General features: G+C 35.3%; 2 protein-coding genes across 7 annotated transcripts in view; one reads left to right on the top strand and one right to left on the bottom strand.

Annotated features, from left to right (window-relative positions):
- The first annotated feature begins 1328 nt into the window (after positions 1-1328).
- fads2 (fatty acid desaturase 2) lies at positions 1329-12775 on the top strand. The gene is made up of 13 exons (XM_067380348.1): positions 1329-1467; positions 3139-3379; positions 3950-4060; positions 6324-6521; positions 6766-6867; positions 7549-7674; positions 7762-7822; positions 9763-9839; positions 9938-10035; positions 10446-10542; positions 10625-10704; positions 10783-10908; positions 12637-12775. The coding sequence occupies exons 2-13, from the start codon at positions 3173-3175 to the stop codon at positions 12686-12688; spliced, it is 1335 nt and encodes a 444-aa protein (XP_067236449.1). The 5' UTR covers positions 1329-1467; positions 3139-3172; the 3' UTR covers positions 12689-12775.
- Positions 12776-15376: 2601 nt separating this feature from the next.
- The window catches only part of eps8l2 (EPS8 signaling adaptor L2), a 44799-nt gene continuing 40834 nt past the window's right edge, over positions 15377-19341 (bottom strand). For 5 of the 6 annotated variants that reach the window (XM_067380342.1, XM_067380347.1, XM_067380344.1 and 2 more), the window contains 8 exons: positions 19040-19187; positions 18286-18320; positions 17685-17790; positions 17463-17612; positions 17325-17373; positions 17057-17234; positions 15617-15749; positions 15377-15515 (listed from right to left, as the gene is read on the bottom strand). In XM_067380342.1, the coding sequence (XP_067236443.1) occupies positions 15444-15515; positions 15617-15749; positions 17057-17234; positions 17325-17373; positions 17463-17612; positions 17685-17790; positions 18286-18320; positions 19040-19187 (871 nt within the window). In that variant the 3' untranslated portion in view covers positions 15377-15443. The remainder of the gene's footprint in view (positions 15516-15616; positions 15750-17056; positions 17235-17324; positions 17374-17462; positions 17613-17684; positions 17791-18285; positions 18321-19039; positions 19188-19341) is intronic. The other variant, XM_067380345.1, reaches the window with a different exon arrangement.

Raw genomic sequence — 19341 nt, 5'->3', positions numbered from 1 at the left:
AAATTAGAAAGAAGTCCTCAATCAATTGCTAATGGTATGTCACCTATTAATATTCATGAGCCAAAATTATATGGTTTATAATGTGTTCCTGCTCTGACAACTATGATAAAGGCCAAAGACTTTGAAACGTTTCCGGTCAAGATGACATTATGTATTGCTTAGTATGTTTATTGAATGGATTGGGAATGTTATTTGTATTTAAATGTACAGATATATTTTTACAGGTATAGAGAGATATTTTATTAATAATTTAAGTATAGCTGAAAATTTTAAGGTCTGCCAAAATTTAGCAAAAAAAAAAAAAAAAAGGCAAAGTAATGCTGCAGCTGCAAAGTGATCTTTTATGGATCTCTTTAAATGTGCATTTATGAGCATCTAATTATCTTATCGTATTATGAGTTTTATCAGAGATTATATGCTTGACAATAAAGAATCATTTGTACTCTACGCGTTAATTCAACTTGTGAAGTCGTGATACAAATTAAGGATGGTAAATGCAGCTGTAATAAACGCAGGTTCAGAATAAGTCTGTGGTGTTTTCTTTGCATGGAAAAGTCCAAAGTTCTTCCTTTTTTCATTTGAAATGTTTTAACAGTCAGATCAGTCACCAGTCTTTGCCTATTTATTCAAAGAAACTTAAGTAAAGGAGTCCTAACATGTGAAATGCTGGAACTGTGTTGAATATGTGTATGAATTCATATTGCAACAACTGTAAATGGCTATATTTTGCATTACAGATGGCATTTTGGTGACTATATATAATATTATAAAACTTTATTCATAATTAACTGATATAATCATGAGAATCATGATGCTTTTATTAAATTCAAAACTTAATAAGTCATCGCTATTAAAAATAGACAAAGCGTTATCCACACACAAAGACAAAATCCTTTTAGTTGTTTTTTTAAAAACAGGAAATAGCAGAATATAGATTTCCAGTAAAAATACATATATGAGTATGTATACTTTTTTTCTTTTTTACAGTATTTAAGAGTAAAATTCAACATGCATTATTATCTCCTTCCATCCAAATTAGGTCACTGTATTATTACACATTATTTGATATTGCACTGAAATTGATAAAGTAAGTAACTTATAACCAATAAACAGGTTTTTAATGCAGAACTTTTACACTATATTTCCTTTCAAATGGCTGACATTGTAATAGCATGACTGCACTTTGCTGGCTGATGTGGGATTCGAACCTGAGTAACTTCTCTTTATCTCAGCGCTCTCCCCTCCCTTCCAAAGTTCTCTCTCTCTTCCTATTGGCTGATGGTTCGCGAGACTGGCGCGGAGTCTGCGCGCTGATTGGCCGGTTGAGCTCGAATGATCTGTTCGGAATTCAGCAGAAGTACAAGTGATGTAGAGTGAGTGTATAAGACAGTATGAGCCTCGCATCCGATTCTCTTTCTCATCACACACAAACTAAATGAGTGTGTGATCAAAGTCCTTGCAGAGAAGGTAAGTAAATTATTGAAAGTTTAAACTCAATGTACTTTTTTTTTTTGCTTCTCATGTTATATAATGCATGCACATGAATTGACAGAATTAGTTCATCAAGTTAATTTTGTTTTTTCAACAGTTTATTCATTTGAAATGCTTCAGTAGAAAGCTCTGAAGAATCTAGAGTTGTTTTTTGCTTTGCACCTGCTTTGTTTGAGTGTCATGTAAAGTGGTAAAAAAAAAAACGACGAACGCAAAATAAGGAAGCAATCAAAAATCTTTTGGTACGTGTATTTCAGCACGTATATGCATAATTAATGAGATTATGTGAGCATTCATTGTCTCATTCCTAAACTAAGACTAGGATCGTATTTCAGTGCACTATAAAAAGAAAAAATTGTGCTGTAAGGAGACATTTCAGACTGGCCTTACCCTAAAGTGACAACCTGACAACAGTGCTCGGTACGTTACTCTAAAAAAGTAACGAATTACTATCTACTAATTACATCGTCAATAGTGTAATTAGATTACTGTACTAATTACTCTCTCAAAAAAGCATTACCAATTACTTTCTCAGTCCCATATCAACCTCGAACATACAAGGATTCAAATAAATAATATATTAAAATAAATAAATTATTCTTGAACTGACCAAAGTATTTAAAGGGAGAAAGTTATATTAAAACATTCATTTTAAATTTAACACATTCAATTTCGATGTTAAATCCACTGTTGTTTTATATAGAATTGTTCTGTAGTCTTTATAGTATTTAACGCAATTACATCTGAAATTAAATTACAGAAAAATTAAAATAATCCATTACTTTACTTTTTTAAGGGAAAAGTAATTAAATTACTGTAATTATTTACATAGTACCTAATGAGTTACACCCAACCAGTGTTGCCAAGTCAGCGGTTTTCCTGTGGAATTGGTCTATTGTTTTTCATGTTCGCAGGTTGAAGTGACCCTAAATAACATGGGTAACACTTTAGTATAGGGAACACAATCTATTTTTCCCCTCAATTAACTCCTCATTTACTGCTTATTAATAGTAAGTTAGTTGTTAAGTTTAGGTATTGGGTAGGATTAAGAATGTAGAATAAGGTCAGGCAGAATAAGGCATTAATATGTGCTTAATAAGTACTAATAAATAGCCAATATTCTAGTAATATGCATGCTAATAAGCAAATAGTTAAAAGACCCTAAAATAAAGTGTTACCATAACATAATATTTAGCCCCTGGAAAGTGAATTTTACCAAGGCAACCCTGGCAAAACTGCACATTTTAACCCCTTAAGGCGATTTTTACAACGATTGGGCTGGTTTTGGGCTAGTTTTGAGTAGCAATTGGGCGTGTTTTGTTGTGAAAACCTGGCAACCCTGCACCCAACACTGCCTGAAAGCATTTTATAGTGTGGATATCAAACCGTCATGTGTCTCATAACCTAGTGAACTGCCTATCTAGACACCTTTTGGGCATCCATTTTGTGAATTATGCATAAAAATGACCAGTTCTTGCAACAATATAGACTTGAGAGAGAGGTTAGCTGACTAAACATTTTACAGTGTGGATTTTTGCATTAAGTTGCGCATAATTACTGGCAGAAGTGAACATTAAATGTCTGAAATGTTCATATTAAACTGTTATTTTTGGTTAAAGTGTTTAATCGGGACACTTGGTCTTACAGTGCAAAGTAAGCAGCAGTCAGAGTTTGATCAGCGATGGGCAGAGGAGGACAGCAGACGGACCGGATCACCGGGACCAATGGGAGGTTCAGCGCTTACACGTGGGAGGAGGTGCAGAAACACACCAAGTATGGAGATCAGTGGATCGTGGTTGAAAGGAAGGTTTATAATGTGAGCCAGTGGGTGAAGAAACACCCCGGAGGACTCAGGATCCTCGGACACTATGCTGGAGAAGATGCAACGGTAAAACATATGTACATTTAACACACATGGAAGAACTTTTATATACACCTAATTACTGAATTATGCAGACCAGATTACTGCAAAACAGGCTCAAAATCTAGTGAGCAGTCTGCCTAGACTTTTGGGCATCATGTCCAAAAATGTTGTATAATGTAAATATTTTTGTAGACTGTATTATTGTAAAACAATGACTCATAACGCTTAAAATGCTATATAAATTGCTTATTTTGTATGATTTGTAGGCATTATAGTAGTACTATATATGTAGCACTATATAGTCTCTTTGTAGGCATCATGCAAAAAATAATGTAACTATGAATCATGCCGGATTAATATGCATGAATATTCAAATTTAACATAAAAATGACAGCTTATACTGGATTACTGCAAAACAATGAGATAGCATTTTAAGCATGTGTTTCTAATGTCACATAGTGCTGTCTAGGTAGGAATCTCATTCAATATTAAAAAATCTTCAAGCTCTTATTTGTTCTTGTGTTGTTGTATTTGTTTCAGATAAGCTTCAAATAAAGATTATCAGTGTTGAAATTGTTTTATCTGGTATGATAGGAGGCGTTTACTGCATTTCATCCAGACCTTCAGCTGGTGAGAAAATACATGAAGCCGCTGTTAATCGGGGAGCTTGAGGCGTCTGAACCCAGTCTAGATCGGCAGAAAAATGTGAGTATAGAGACTAAACTAAAGACCTTAACTAAAAGGATGAATAAATCCTGTGAGGTTTGGGTGTAAAATATTGGTTTGACACCTTAGTCACTTAGAATATGAATTTTCAAAATAAAACGCATATTCATATTTATGAGGAATTACAAGAAAGATATAAAATAAAGTGAGAGCATTTAAAGGGGCAGTCCTTAAAAAAAGGTGTGCCAAATCTAAAGTTGAAAAATCACACAGAAAGTTAAATTGAAATGACAGGAAGTGGAATTCACTGAATTACAATTTAAAGAAATTGATCAGTTCTTTGCATTCTGGGAAACAAATGCATTTGTCTTCCTGTAAGACATTTTTAACTTTTTTAACACTTTTAAACAAGACTGTCAAAACGATCTTTCTAAGTATGAACTTCCCTTTTCTAAATTTACAGTTTTTGCAGTTAAAGGTGCTAAAGAGGATGTTTTGTTTTATACATTTTTGCAATATTACTTGAAACTGTCTTTACTAACTGATAAAAGACTATTTATTAGGTGAACTGAAAGGAATAATATTAATATACATCATCTGTGCACGAGGTAGGGCCTTAAAAACATCAGCCAATCGTTTACACGATCATCGCGTAAACGATTGGCCCTCTGGCTTGTCAATCACTGCCGTGACGTTCCTTGTGAGAGACGAGCGCGGCTGCGCGCTCCAGTAACTTTCCACACTCCACAGGCGCCGCATGCAATAGTTTTGTCAGGAGTCAGGAGTAACAACTGCAGATTATGAGTTACCTGCGGTGAGTCCGACATAATGAATCACCTAACACGATACAGCGAATGCCGGTGGTAAACAAACACTCGTGTTCCAATACTCGTGCACGAGTTTTGGGAGGCGTTCCCAAAAACTCAGTAACAGTCTTTGGTTTCTCAGTCGACGAAAAGATCCTCTTTAGCACCTTTAAAACAACATATTTTGTAAGTCTCCTTAGATAACAACATTTGCTCACGGTTACAGTAATTTAACTTCCTTTAATTCAAAATCTACATCCTGTTTCCTACCTCAGTTCAAATTGAATAATTTAATTGCAATTTAACTCTTTCCCCGCCATTGACGGAGTTTCCAGCAATCCATGTTTTCACTGTTATATGGTAGGGGGTGCTATTACGCATCTTCCGAAAGAGTACAGAATCTCCTGATCAAAACACAGGCGAAGAAGAAGCAGAATTAAGAAGCATTGCTGACGCACATGTAAAATAACGCGATCATCAAACATTAAAGACACAATATGTAAGATTTTTGGATTAAAATACCCAAAAACCACTAGAACAGTGTTATATATTTTGTTGACTTGTGTACTTACATTATCCCAGATGTTTCCAAGAATTCCAGAGAAATAAGCAATTTTAATTAGGACACAGACCGTGACTATCAATGACATCATACCTGCGTTACCCTCGTTTTATTTTGTAGAAACCATGGAAACACCAAAGATGCTTTAATATATTGTTTTATTAGACAGGTGAGCAACTGTTTGGATACATTCATCGACAGAAAACTAATCATGTTATTTAGCTCAATACAGTAAGTCTTATTGTTTAAATCTCGTTTTCTTGATTTACTGTGAGTACCATGTTTTACCATGACTAATATCGATCTAGCTTACTTCAGTGTGCAACAAGTGTCTCATAGCAGCCGCCGAGCGAACGCAGAGTAGCATTATGACAACTTTCAACTCTTAGGCGTCATCAAGCGACACCTTTGTTTTGAATAAGCGACCTCTAGTGGCAAAAAATTACATATTGTGCCTTTAATCAGCATTTAAATTAAATTTAATTACCCTATCGCTCATTAATTTCAATGGAAACAAATTTACCAAATAAATTCCCTCGATGCACAACAAAAAAACTCATGTGACTTTGCCTCAACAGAGGACTTGATTGGATAACCAGCGGGCCAATCAAATCGCACAGCATCCCAAATATTGGTTTGGTCATTCTGAAATGCCTGAGTCAAAGTCTGTCATCAGAATGATTTGGTTTAATTCTCTCCCAGTTTCTTCCCAGAAAGTGACGTTTCTTTTTTCTTGAGCACATGGGACGGAAACAGTGCTTTATTTGCAAATGCTTTGTGCAATGTTCCAATTTTGTGCATAAGTTTGGAGCTTTTGATGGAAACATAGCTAGTGACAACTACTACATTCACATCTTAAAAATGTGGGTCATGAAAACATTTAGTCGATTCACAGCCATAACACAGCCATAGTTGAGTGTGTTTCTTTTTTGAGGCTGCTCTTGTGGAGGATTTCCGAGCCCTGCGTGAGCGTCTGGAGGCTGAGGGGTGTTTCAAAGCCCAGCCGCTGTTTTTCTTCTTGCATCTGAGTCACATCCTGCTCCTGGAGGCCATCGCCCTGATGATGGTGTGGTACTGGGGAACCGGCTGGATCAACACAGCCATCGTTGCTGTTTTACTGGGTACCGCACAGGTACGACAGACACGTTTGATATAATTAAGACGGTCATTAAACCATGGTGAAAAAGCTGTTGTTTAAAATATGTTACATTTTGGATGCTTGTGTGCTTGATTAGCACCAGCATAACAGGGAACAAAACTGAACTATATAAATGCTACGTCCATCTGAAACCTGTGAAGACCAGTGCAGACTGGTTTTAGTTTGTTTTTTTCAGCTGGGTTGTTCATGTTTTTTGTTTGTTTGGTTTTTGTTGTAGTCGCAGGCTGGATGGTTGCAGCACGACTTTGGTCATCTGTCCGTGTTTAAGACCTCTCGATGGAATCACTTAGTGCACAAATTTGTCATCGGACACCTGAAGGTACCAATATGTTCTTTAATTTATTAATAACCAACTATTACAGTTCATTAGCCTGGCTGTAGAATATTTGAATTGTATATACACTTTATTGTCCCAAATTTGGGAAATTTGTCTTGCACTCAATAACACAGCCATCTACAGTAGATACACAAACATATATAACATGTATAAATATATATCACCATGATGATAATGAATAAATACTTTAGTCTGACTGAAATCATCTGTTTTTTGAGGTCGCCCTTGCAGACCTAGATTTGCAATTGTAACTTGGCTTTGTTCAGCATGTATACAGTAGTGGATGATGTCCGGCTTAGGAAAATTGATTGAATTCACAGTCATAATCCATACAAGATAGAGGATGAAGCGAGAGAAATGCTTATAAATATTATTATAAGATCAGTATAATTCACTCAATACCTAAATATTCTGATCAGTCTAATTAAAAATTAGCTATTTAACCATATATTTTTATGTGCTCTGTATTTTTATACTATTTATGCTACTTATTACAGTATCATATATCATTAACTTAGCAGCATGCTAACAACAAACATGTACTTTTGCATGAGACGTGCTGTTTGCATTACTGTGAAAGTTGCTTGGTCACTTATGAAGTTCTATTTGAGTTATCATGCTGTATTGGCCTGTATACATATGTGTTGTTTTGGGCATTTTTAGGGAGCATCTGCGGGCTGGTGGAACCATCGCCACTTCCAGCATCATGCTAAACCGAACGTGTTCAAAAAGGACCCGGACGTCAACATGCTCAGTGCGTTTGTAGTGGGAACTGTGCAGCCTGTGGAGGTACAAACACACTATCCGCATGAAACCTACATGAAGAAGACACTTGATTGGCTCTGATTTTACTCTTTCTGTCTGTCTTTACTACAGTATGGCGTTAAAAAGATCAAGCATCTGCCTTACAACCATCAGCACAAGTACTTCTTCTTCAGTAAGTGGGTTTGTGGCACAGTGGCTGTCTAAGTCAGAAGCACCTACAGGAATGTGTACAGGATTATATCATGATTTAGATTGTAAAGGATCGTAATGAGAATCAAATAAGAACCTACTAGATAAACTGACATTTCTACGCTACGAGTTCCATTGGATATTGCTGAATATTGCCTAATCTTTATAAACTTGTAAATATTAATGTAAATATTCAGAAACCCTCCACCTTCCCCAGCTCCAGCTGTATAAATCTGTAACGGATAATTCATGTACGCTATATTGTACAGCAGCAGCATTTCTTACTTGCTCACAGCAGTGTGTCATGTATGTATTGGCAGTAGCAAGTCCCGAACTTGCTTTGCGGCAGCAACCATAATCATCATCAGCAGCAATAATCAACAAGAGCAGCAGCAGCAATAACAGCACAATAGCAGCAACAATTATCAACAGCAGCAGCAGCAATAATAATCAGCAGCAATAACAGCACAATAGCAGCAACAATTATCAACAGCAGCAGCAGCAATAATAATCAGCAGCAATAACAGCACAATAGCAGCAGCAATTATCAACAGCAGTAACAATAATCAGCAGCAGCAGCAATAATAATCAACAACAGCAGCAATAACGGCAGCAGCAACAATAATCAGCAGCAGCTGCAGTAATAACAGCACAATAGCAGTGGTAATAACAGCAGCAGCAGCAAAAACAACAATAACAGCGGCAGCAACAATAATCAACAACAGCAGCAATAACAGCAGGAAAAACAGCAGCAGCAATAACAACAACAGCAGCAGCATTAATCAACAACAACAGCAATAATAACAGCAGCAAAAACAGCAGCAGCAATAACAGCAGCAGCAACAATAATAATCATCAGCAGCAGCAGCAGCAACAATAATCAACAACAGCAACAATAACAGCAGCAGCAGCAATTATCAACAGCAGTAACAATAATCAATAACAGCAGCAGCAACAATAATCAGCAGCAGCAACAATAATAATCATCAGCAGCAGCAGCAGTAATAACAGCACAATAGCAGTGGTAATAACAGCAGCAGCAGTAGCAGTAATAACAGCAGCAAAAACAGCAGCAGCAATAATCAACAAGAGCAGCAATGATAATCAGCAGCAGTAATAATCAACAGCAGCAGCAGCAATAACAGCACAAAAGCAGCATCAATAACAGCAGCAGTAATAATCAACAGCAGCAGCAATAACAGCAGCAAAAACAGCACAATAGCAGTAACAATTATCAACAGCAGCAGCAGCAGCAATAATCAACAACAACAGCAGCAATAACAGCACAATAGCAGCGGCAATAACAGCAGCAGCAGCAATAACAGCACAATAGCAGCGGTAACAATAATCAGCAGCAGCAATAATAATCAACAACAGCAGCAATAACAGCAGCAGCAGCAATAATCAGCAGCAGCAGCAGTAATAACAGCAATAACAGCGGCAGCAACAATAATAAACAACAGCAGCAATAACAGCAGGAAAAACAGCAGCAGCATTAACAACAACAGCAGCAATAATCAACAACAGCAGCAATAACAGCACAATAGCAGCGGCCATAACAGCAGCAGCAGAAATAATCAACAACAGCAGCAGCAAAAACAGCAGTAGCAATAACAGCACAATAGAGGCGGGAATAGCAGCAGCAGCAATAATCATCAACAGCAGCACCAGCAATAACAGCTGCAAAAACAGCAGCAGCAATAATCAACAGCAGCAGTGTAGCAGATCTATTCCACCAAGATCAAACATATCAACATTATCATATACTTTACCATATATCCAATATATATATATATATATGCACACACACACACACACACACACACACACACACACATATATATCTCAGAGGGTTTGACCATCAACTATGCTTGCCATGTTCATTGTGTCTGTATGTGTAACGTCTCTGTCGCTCTTCCTCAGTTGGACCTCCTCTGCTGATTCCAGTTTATTTCCAGTTCCAGATATTTCACAATATGATCACACATGGTCTTTGGGTGGTAGGTTACCATGATCACTTTGACTCTTGCTATGTTCTTGCAGCTGTATGTGCTATTATAAGCACTTATCTTATCTCCCCTCGTCTTATCTGTTTTAGGACCTTGCGTGGTGTATAAGTTACTACGTTCGATACTTCCTGTGTTACACACAGTTCTACGGTGTGTTTTGGTCGGTGATTCTGTTTAATTTCGTGAGGTACAAAACATCATTTCATCTACTACTACTGCTTTGAACATGTTTTTTGCAGATTTTATATTCCAAGTGCGTTTTCAATGGACGAGAAGCACACTTACAAATATACACACTTAGTATTGCCGTGTGTTTTGCACATCTACCATGTAGTACCATGCTTTTCTTTTACTGAACAAAAATGAAGATCTTTACTGGAAATTTATTTCATAATCAAAACTCATAAAAAGATGTATATAAACATTTAAATTTCACATAAGGCTGTTTTTATACTGTATCGGCCTTTTGTTTCTACTAAAACACACATCAAGCGAATACAGCATAGATTAAAAGATCTTCACTGAAGTCCCTTGGTTAGGGGGTCAATCGTAAATCACATGATGTCAGTATGAATGTGTTGTTCCTGTGGGTTGCAGGTTCCTGGAGAGTCACTGGTTTGTGTGGGTGACCCAGATGAGCCACATCCCCATGGACATCGACTATGAGAAACACCAAGACTGGCTTAGTATGCAGGTACATTCTGACCCGCCTCACCTTCACTGGGTTTATAAACTAGTCAATATAGCATGCCAACGCTTACATTTCTCTCATTTAGCTGGTCGCCACCTGTAACATTGAGCAATCCGCCTTCAACGACTGGTTCAGCGGACACCTCAACTTTCAGATCGAGCACCAGTAAGAAAAACCCAAGTTCAGTGCAAAGTCTTCAGTGTATCTTTGGCATTTCATAACTGGGGTTTGTTCTTGTCCCAGTCTCTTCCCCACAATGCCTCGGCACAATTACTGGCGCGCCGCCCCACACGTTCGAGCGTTATGTGCCAAATACGGAGTCAAGTACCAAGAGAAGACCTTGTACGGGGCCTTTGCGGACGTCGTCAGGTATGACGCACACCTGAACATCTCTTAGTTTCACCTTCAAAAGAAGCTCTTGCACTGATTCAGGAAATATTCCTATAAAAAGTCGACATTCACAACCAATTTACCATGATAAATGACCTAAAACGCAATATTCAATGAGAAAAAACGTAGGTTGATCCATTTGTAAATTGATTTAGATAGTGAAAAGTATATTATTTGATTCCTTTTCATTATTAATAATGTTTAATTATATGCCATTTAGCAACATGTTTGTACAAACAATGTTTTTCGATGGCAATCCTTTGCTATCAGTTGTTTCCCTTATGCTTCAGATCAAGATCCATTTAATTCTTTATATGCATTTGCAAAAGATTTTATAAATATGTATACTTTCATAGATATTTTGGAGCACCTAATCTAATTCCTACCCTAATCCTACCCATTTCTCAACACAAATAAAAGATGTAACAAGCAAATAAAAGTACAGGCACAGGTATGCATTGCAAAATATGACCAAAAAAAGTATTACAAACAATATCTTTATGTGAACTTAAGGTTTTAATAGCTGAAAATGATCCCTCTCCAGGGTTGCCAGGTCTACGTAACAAAACTACCCCAATAACCGTATCCCGACTATCAAAACTCAAAATTTTACTTTTTGAATAAGTTGTGACTGTAGTTGTATCTGCCTGTTATATCCTGTGTTTTATATTATATAATATAGATTTAGGGATAGGGGTTGGGTTACGTGTTCAAAAATGTCTAAATAATGTATTCATATCCTCATTTTAGTCATTTTATTTCACGATAATGATATATCACAATATAGTTATTTTTATTTAAATAAGGTTTTTAAAATTTTTGATACCTTTGAAATTTCATAATTCTTATCACCAATTTCAATATTTAATATATAGACTAGTCAACCTAAAAAAAGAAAACTCTCAAGCTTACAGAAGACAAGTAAACAGTCAGTGATAAAATAAGAACAAAGAAACTTCAAGCACTAGAAATAACAATTACTAAACTACATAAATTGTATAAAGTAATCAAATGTATAATAAAACGGCATATCTTCACTGTGTAAATTAAACTTACATGACATTAATTCTTATTAAAGTGCATAAAGAGCAATGAGAGATTTTGTCATTTGATTAACGTTAATGACACAGACAGCAGCAGGTTTATATTAGGCTGCTGTCACTTTAAGATCTGATGCACGGATCCAATATACTGTTACACACGTGTTTTCTTTCTCAACTGTTTACGTTCACTTAAGACATAAATGACTGTGTTTACATGCAAAGACATGGTCATTTTGACACATAAGTATGTGTATTTAACCACTGAATCCTAATATAGGTGGTAAAAAGAACTAATTTCAGTACTCACACGCTGTATGCAGCAGTTTCATATAACAAAAGGAGCTCTGCTTAATGCGTTTCAATAGTTTAAAACCACTTGTTGCTCAAAAAACAATTGCAAATGATAAGCTTTCATGACGGTGCAGTAGGACAACGGTTAATCATATCGCTTACCCCTAACAATGCCAAAATGATACCCCAATATAAAATTCCCATGCCCTGTGTATTGACGCCAAAGGTTTTCTCATTGAAAGAAATGGAGTATCCCGTGACGCCACGGGGTCCTGACCAGGCGTCCATATGTGATGAGTTGGGAGTGAGAATGTGTTGCATTTTGTGTGTATTTACTGGTTCACCACTAACTGTATTATTATCCTCCTCGCAGGTCTTTGGAAAAATCTGGAGAACTCTGGCTGGATGCGTACCTCAACAAATAAAAACCTCATTTGAGAAGCAGAGCTCTATCCACCAATCAGAGCGAGAATTCCCTAGACTAGACAGCAAGAAGTCTCGTAACTTAACCGCCAGGCAATCAGTTCACTAAAATGACATTTAGCACTTATTTTTGATATTTGAAGCATAATTGTGGCACTTTGAAATGTGTTTTTAAAGACTGATCAAAGATGTGTGTCTCAGTCCTTATAAAGGATGCCTTTGAAGGAACGTGAATGTGCATGAATGTACGTGAAAGTTGTGATTGCTGGATTACAATCGCTGCATTTTAGATTTGCATAGTTGCTTGATGCATAGAATATTTTGAGGGTGATTTTTGAGGCACAGTCTTTTAGTAGTCACTTTATTTCTTAAATTTACAATACAGTGATTTGTTTTTATAAATAACATTTGGACAAACTAGCAGAGGATAATACTAAGAGGTTGTACTTGTGTTCCTACTATTGGTATGCGAATAAACTGATTAAACCTCGTCTGTGTGTTTGAGGTTTTTTAAAGTGTCTCTGTTGTGATTTCAACCACATACTATAAGATCAAACCAAATTATCCTTCTCTCTAAATGCCTTTATACAAATTAAAAACACTTGTTCAGTACACAGTGTTGAGCAAGAAAAGATGCGCATGAATCCATCTGATGAATTTACTGTTCTCGCTTCATTCATTCGTCATATCCATCAGCGTCAGAACATGCGTGATGACAGAATTTAGCACATTATTTACATGTGGTGTCACGTTTCTTTTGAACAATCATACATCAAACCCCGAGAAAACATTAACTCTGCTCAATCCTTTGGACACGGTGGATCTCAGCCTGTCAAGAACATGTACGGGTCACATTTAAGCACAAAACCAACATTGAGCTTAAAATTAAATCTGCATTTTGCATTTTTTCAATTTACATCAACTTAAAACATTTTTTTTTATTTTTTTTGTATTATTGTGTTGTACTGCTTTTCATTTATGCCGATTTCTATATTTTTTATTGCTTTTATGTAGTTTTTATGAATTGTTGAATGAAAATTACAAGGAAAATGAACATGAAATGTCATTTTTTTCATAATTAAATTTTTCTTTTAATTTTGAGGTCTCAACTGAGAATAAAAATTATGAGGGAAATAATCTAATTATATATATATATATATATATATATACGGAAGAGGATTAGCGCCAAGCAATAATAAAAAAATAAAACCAAGTCGTTAAATTACGAATTTCTTAGAATTTAACAAATTTTTCTCGTAATTTAATGATTTTATTCTCAAAATTTTATTTACTTTTTTTCTCATAATTGAACGAATTTGTTCTCCTAATCTAACGACTTTTTTCTCGTAATTTAATGACTTTATTCTCAACATTTATCTCAAATTTTTTTTCTCGAAATTTCTTTTTTTCTCATAATTTAACGAATTTGTTCTCATAATTTAACAAATTTTTCTCGAAATTTAACGACTTTTTTTCTCATAATTTAACATATTTTCTCTCATAATCTAACGACTTTTTTCTCGTAATTTAATGACTTTATTCAACATTTTATCAACTTTTTTTCTCGAAATTTAACGAATTTGCTCTTATAATCGAACGACTTTTTTCTCTTAATTTAATGACTTTATTCTCAACATTTTATTTCGACTTTTTTCTCGAAATTTAACGAGTTTTTTCTCGAAATTTAACAACTTTAATCTCGAGATGGTTTTATTTTTTTATTATTGCTTGGCCCTAATCCTCTTCCATATATATATGTATCTGCATCACTTTGAGAAATTGATGAAAATGCAGAAAAAAAAGTTAATGGTTCTAATGAGAATTTTTTTTCATAATTTGATTTTGAGTTGTGAATAGAAAATGAAAATTATGAGGGGGAAAAAAAATGAGAAATTGAAGCTAAAATGCCATGAAAATGCAAAATAACCCAAAAAAGTTAATGTTACTAATGTTTTTTGTTGTTGTTGTTGAAGTGTGAATAATTGAGAATGAAAATTATGAGGGATATTTGAGAAATTTAAGTTAAAATGTCATGAAAATGCAAAATAACCAAAGAAAAGTTATTGTTCCTAAGGGTTTTTTCTTCATAATTTCATTTTTAATTGAGAATGAAAGTTATGAAAAAAAATCTGCATTACTTTGAAAAATTTTAATTAAAATGCCATGAAAATCCAGAAAAAAAGTTAATAGTTCTAATGGTTTTTTTTAATAATTTTATTTTTGATTTGAGGTGTGAATAATTGAGAGAAATTGAAGTTAAAATGTAATGAAAATGTAAAATAAAATAAAAAAAGTTAATGTTCCTTAATGTTTTTGTTTGTTCTTTTGATTTTGAAGTCTGAAATTGTAACTGAGAATGAACATTATGAAGAAAAAAAATCTGCATTTGAGAAATTGAAGTTCAAATGTCATTAAAATGTCATTTAACCCAAAAAACGTCCTAATGTTGTTTTTTAATGTCATTGTTCTTGTTGTTGAGGTGTGACCTGTACATGTTTTTGTGAGATTCAGCGATACATTGTTTTCATGCAATAAAGAGTCTTATAAGCTTACAAGTGTGTTCCAGCATGAACATGCATAAATTACGACAAGGTCCGTACATACACTAATAACAAAAAGCACCAACAATAAATATACAATTAAAAAATATATTGAATTAGACGTTTGGTCGACGGTGTGGCAGAATCTACGTCATCTAAGTTCATTGGTGGGTTTGCTTGACAGGTACTGTTGCCAGGTGACAGTTTGATTGACAGTTCATGGGGCAGATTCAATTTTCTCTTGCTGTTTCCTCATAATTTCCTGCAGTTCGGAATCTCCTCGACTCTTCTGATAGAGAGAAAAAAGACAAATTAATACAAATTCAATAGTGTATGATATGTCAGATTTATTGGTGCTGCATGTATAATATGTGCTGAAGTGTTTCTGACCTCTAGTTGTGCCTTCTGGACGGTGATCTGGCTGTAGACGCGAGAGCCCTCGTCTCCACACACGGCCTTCAGGTGATCTTTATTCAGAGAGAAGAGCTGAGCACCTGTCAGGATTCCCAGACGATCCACCGTCCTGACAGACACAGAGACGCGTCACAGTCTTATTTCTCGACTTTATCCTTGTTAATGCGTGTTTTTCAGACCCCATGAAATCAAACTGTAGTAAAATAAGTCTCCACGGTTGTACTGACACTTGTTATTTGAGAAGCTTTTATCCACTGTACAAGCTGTCAAATGTGCTTTCCCCGACTTTGACAAACTAAAGGCCATTGGCTATAATTAGGAAAAAGGGACAAACCCTTCAGTGTGTCCCAGTGTCACTTCTGAGAGTCGTTGCACTTCATTGGGTCTTTTTGTTGATTATTACTTTGTTTTATTTCAATACATTTTTCATAGTTTAGAACGCTTTATGACACATCAGTTACAATAAATTATTTTACTTTAATGCAATTTTTCATAGTTTATTTATTAGTAAAAATACATTTTATTTACTATATTTTAATTAGGTTAATTTGAAATAAATTGTATATATTTAATACATTTTTCATAGTTTATAATGATTAATGTGTTCTCATTAAAAATGCATTATTTTATTTTATTAAATACATTTTTCATCATTTTGAAGGCTTACGTTATTAGTAAAATTATTTTATTATATTTATAATTTTTTACATAGTTTAGAGGGTTTAATAAGTTATTAGTAAATACATTTTATTTTTAATACATTTTTATAGTTTAGAGGGCTTAATGAGTTACTAAAATATATATTTTATTTTTATTTAATATATTTTTCATAGTTTAGAAGGTTTAATGAGTTCCCAGTAAAAATACATTAATTTATTATTTAAAAAAATATTCTTTCATAAAAGCTTAATGAGTTATTAATAAATGTATTTTATTTTTATTTAAAAATATTTTTCATGGTTTATAAGTCTTAATGACTTATCAATAAAAATAAATTATTTAATTTTAATAGTTTTAATCGTTTAGAAAGTTCTCAGTAAAATATATTATATTTTATTTTAATAATTATTTTTGATAGTTTAGAAGGCTTAATGAGTTATTAGTAAAAAATATTTTATTATATTTTAATATTTTTTATAAATTAGTAATGATAAGTAAATACATTTTATTTTTGTTTAAAACATTTTTCATGGTTTCATGATTTTTCAGTAAAATATTTCATTTTAATAAATGTCTCAGTTTATAAGGCTTAATGAGTTATTACTAAAACTCAGTTTTATTATATTTTAATAATTATTTTTGATAGTTTAGAAAGCTTAAGTTAATAGTAAACACATTTTATTTTTATTTATTTAATATATTTTTCATGGTTTATAAGGCTTCATGAGTTCTCAGTAACAATCTGTAAAAACTCACGGTTTGGAGAAGCCCTTGGCATTGAGCCAGGTGGTGACCTCTGCTGGGCTGGAGTCAAAGGTCAGCGGGACGGCCGACTGACGCACCACCTTGAAGTTTCTCGTGGGCTGATTCATCTTATTCCCAGTGATCAACATGAGCAGCTCATCGTTCACTTTATCCATCTGATGAGTGTGACCTGAGAGAGAACGATGATGGAGAAACATTAAATCACATTTCCAGATGAACTCTCTTCCATATTAATCTCGTATAGTTTTCTCAGACTCACCGTCTTTGTCACTGCCCATTGAGCCGGAGGGCGACTGTCCTCGGTATGACTGTGTGAGAGCAGCAGATAGACAAATAATGATTACTAAGGGCATCTAACCTTCATTTCAATCAAATTTAGTCCATTTGGTTTGTTTACCGGACTGTAGGGTGTTACTGGACTGTAGGGCGGGTCACTCACGACTTGAGGGTCCTCGAGTTTGACCACATCCAGCATATTATAGGGCACGTATCCCGCCTGACCGCTTCTGTTCCTCAACTTCCACCACTGCTTGTCATCCTCCAACACCTTAAAACACACTTCAGTTAGTTCATTGCTGTCTTTGAGATATTAACAAGATGTCTTTTGTGCTGTTTATACCTCCAGAATTTCGTCCTGTAGCACTGACAGCTCGTTGGCATTACGTGCCACAAAGTGGTAGCGTATCTTTGCGTATTTCCGAGGAGCAGGAGGCGCAGAGAAAGAGCTGAAAAAAACGTGAGCGAAACAAGCCGATGTCAGAAACATGTGTCACACTAATAGGGGCAAGTTGTCACAATGAAAACCTGCTGTTTATTGACAATGAATTTAGAACAAGCACTTTGTTTGAAGTACTATCTGAAGTAAACAAAAAGAAATCTTCATCAACATAAGTTTAATGTGGAGTATATGCTATTTAATCACTTTTGGGCTTAATTTCAAGGGTAAAAATGGCCGATTTGTGGAATACCAACATTGTTTTGGCTGAGAAAAATTGTATAAAATGACAATAAAACATGTGACAACTTGCCCTAACCTGACATTTACAAAAAATTATAGTTGACTCTTGTCTGAATCTATGTCAGTGTGGTTTGATTTTGTTCGTTTGTTACTCAATAGTTATGAAAAAAGACAGAATTAACATAAAATTTAATTTAATTGTAATTTACTCCAAATCTCAAAGGTACTGAGATATAGATAGACCTCTTGACAACTAACTCACCCGTTTGAAGAGAGTGACGACTGTGATCCAAAGAACTGACATGGAAAAGAAGAAATAGATGGTATCCATTTAATACAGAGATTTTAACACAGAAAATCACAATCGAATTTGAATTTACCCTTTTAACAATATAAGTCTCTGGTGTCCCCAGAATGCATCTGTGAAGTTTCAGCTCAAAATCCCCCACAGATCATTTATTATAGCTTGTCAAATTTGCCCCTATTTGGATGTGAGCAAAAACACACAGTTTTTGTGTGTGTCTCTTTAAATGCAAATGAGCTGCTGCTCCCGCCCCCTTTCCAGAAGAGGGCGGGGCTTTAACAGCTCAACAACAACAAAGCTGGAGAATCTCACGCAGCCAAAATGAGGATTGTCAGTAACGGTGTTCAGCCTTACATTGTTCAAACCGGAGTCGACACTGATGGAGAGACTCAGGAAGAAGTTACAACTTTTAGACGTTTCTGAATGGTTAGTGGATAAATTGATGTAGTTGCTGTGGAGTTGATTCAACTCATCCAGCATTGAATTGACCCTCGAGTCCGGCGTAAATAACTCTTCCTCTTCACTAAAGTAAAGTGTCCATCGTATGCACAATTCAGAATCTCGCCGGAAGTAGCAGGTCATCCGCCTACTGTTTTTTGAATTACTATTTTTATACTGTTTTTCGCCTACTATATAGTAGGGAAGTATTTGCATTCAGACGCAGCGTGTGTTTAAACATAGCATCATATATCGATTCATCTCTCTCTCTCACCTCTTTTGGCCTGTATTCTGACTGCGCTGGAACACCAGCGCTCTCCGTCTCCCATGGTGACGTGCGGAAGAGTTCCACTGGCGGCTCCCAGCCATTCCGGAACTTTGGGACATACAGAGGAGCGCACTGATCTTTTGGCCAATCAGCTCTAGGACACACAAAGACACGCCCAGAATTAGACAACATAAACATGTGAACTAATGGTTGACTGATGCTGATCTAGATCGGGTGTGCCTCATACGTCCTGAAAAGTGAAGCCACGACCTCTTTGATCGCCCCCTGGAGGCTGGATGCAGTACAGG

This window comes from Chanodichthys erythropterus, chromosome 24 (assembly GCF_024489055.1).
Source record: "Chanodichthys erythropterus isolate Z2021 chromosome 24, ASM2448905v1, whole genome shotgun sequence".
Lineage (NCBI taxonomy): Eukaryota > Metazoa > Chordata > Actinopteri > Cypriniformes > Xenocyprididae > Chanodichthys > Chanodichthys erythropterus.
The sequence above is the reverse complement of the archived record's forward strand: the minus strand, read 5'-3'. Positions and strand labels throughout refer to the sequence as shown.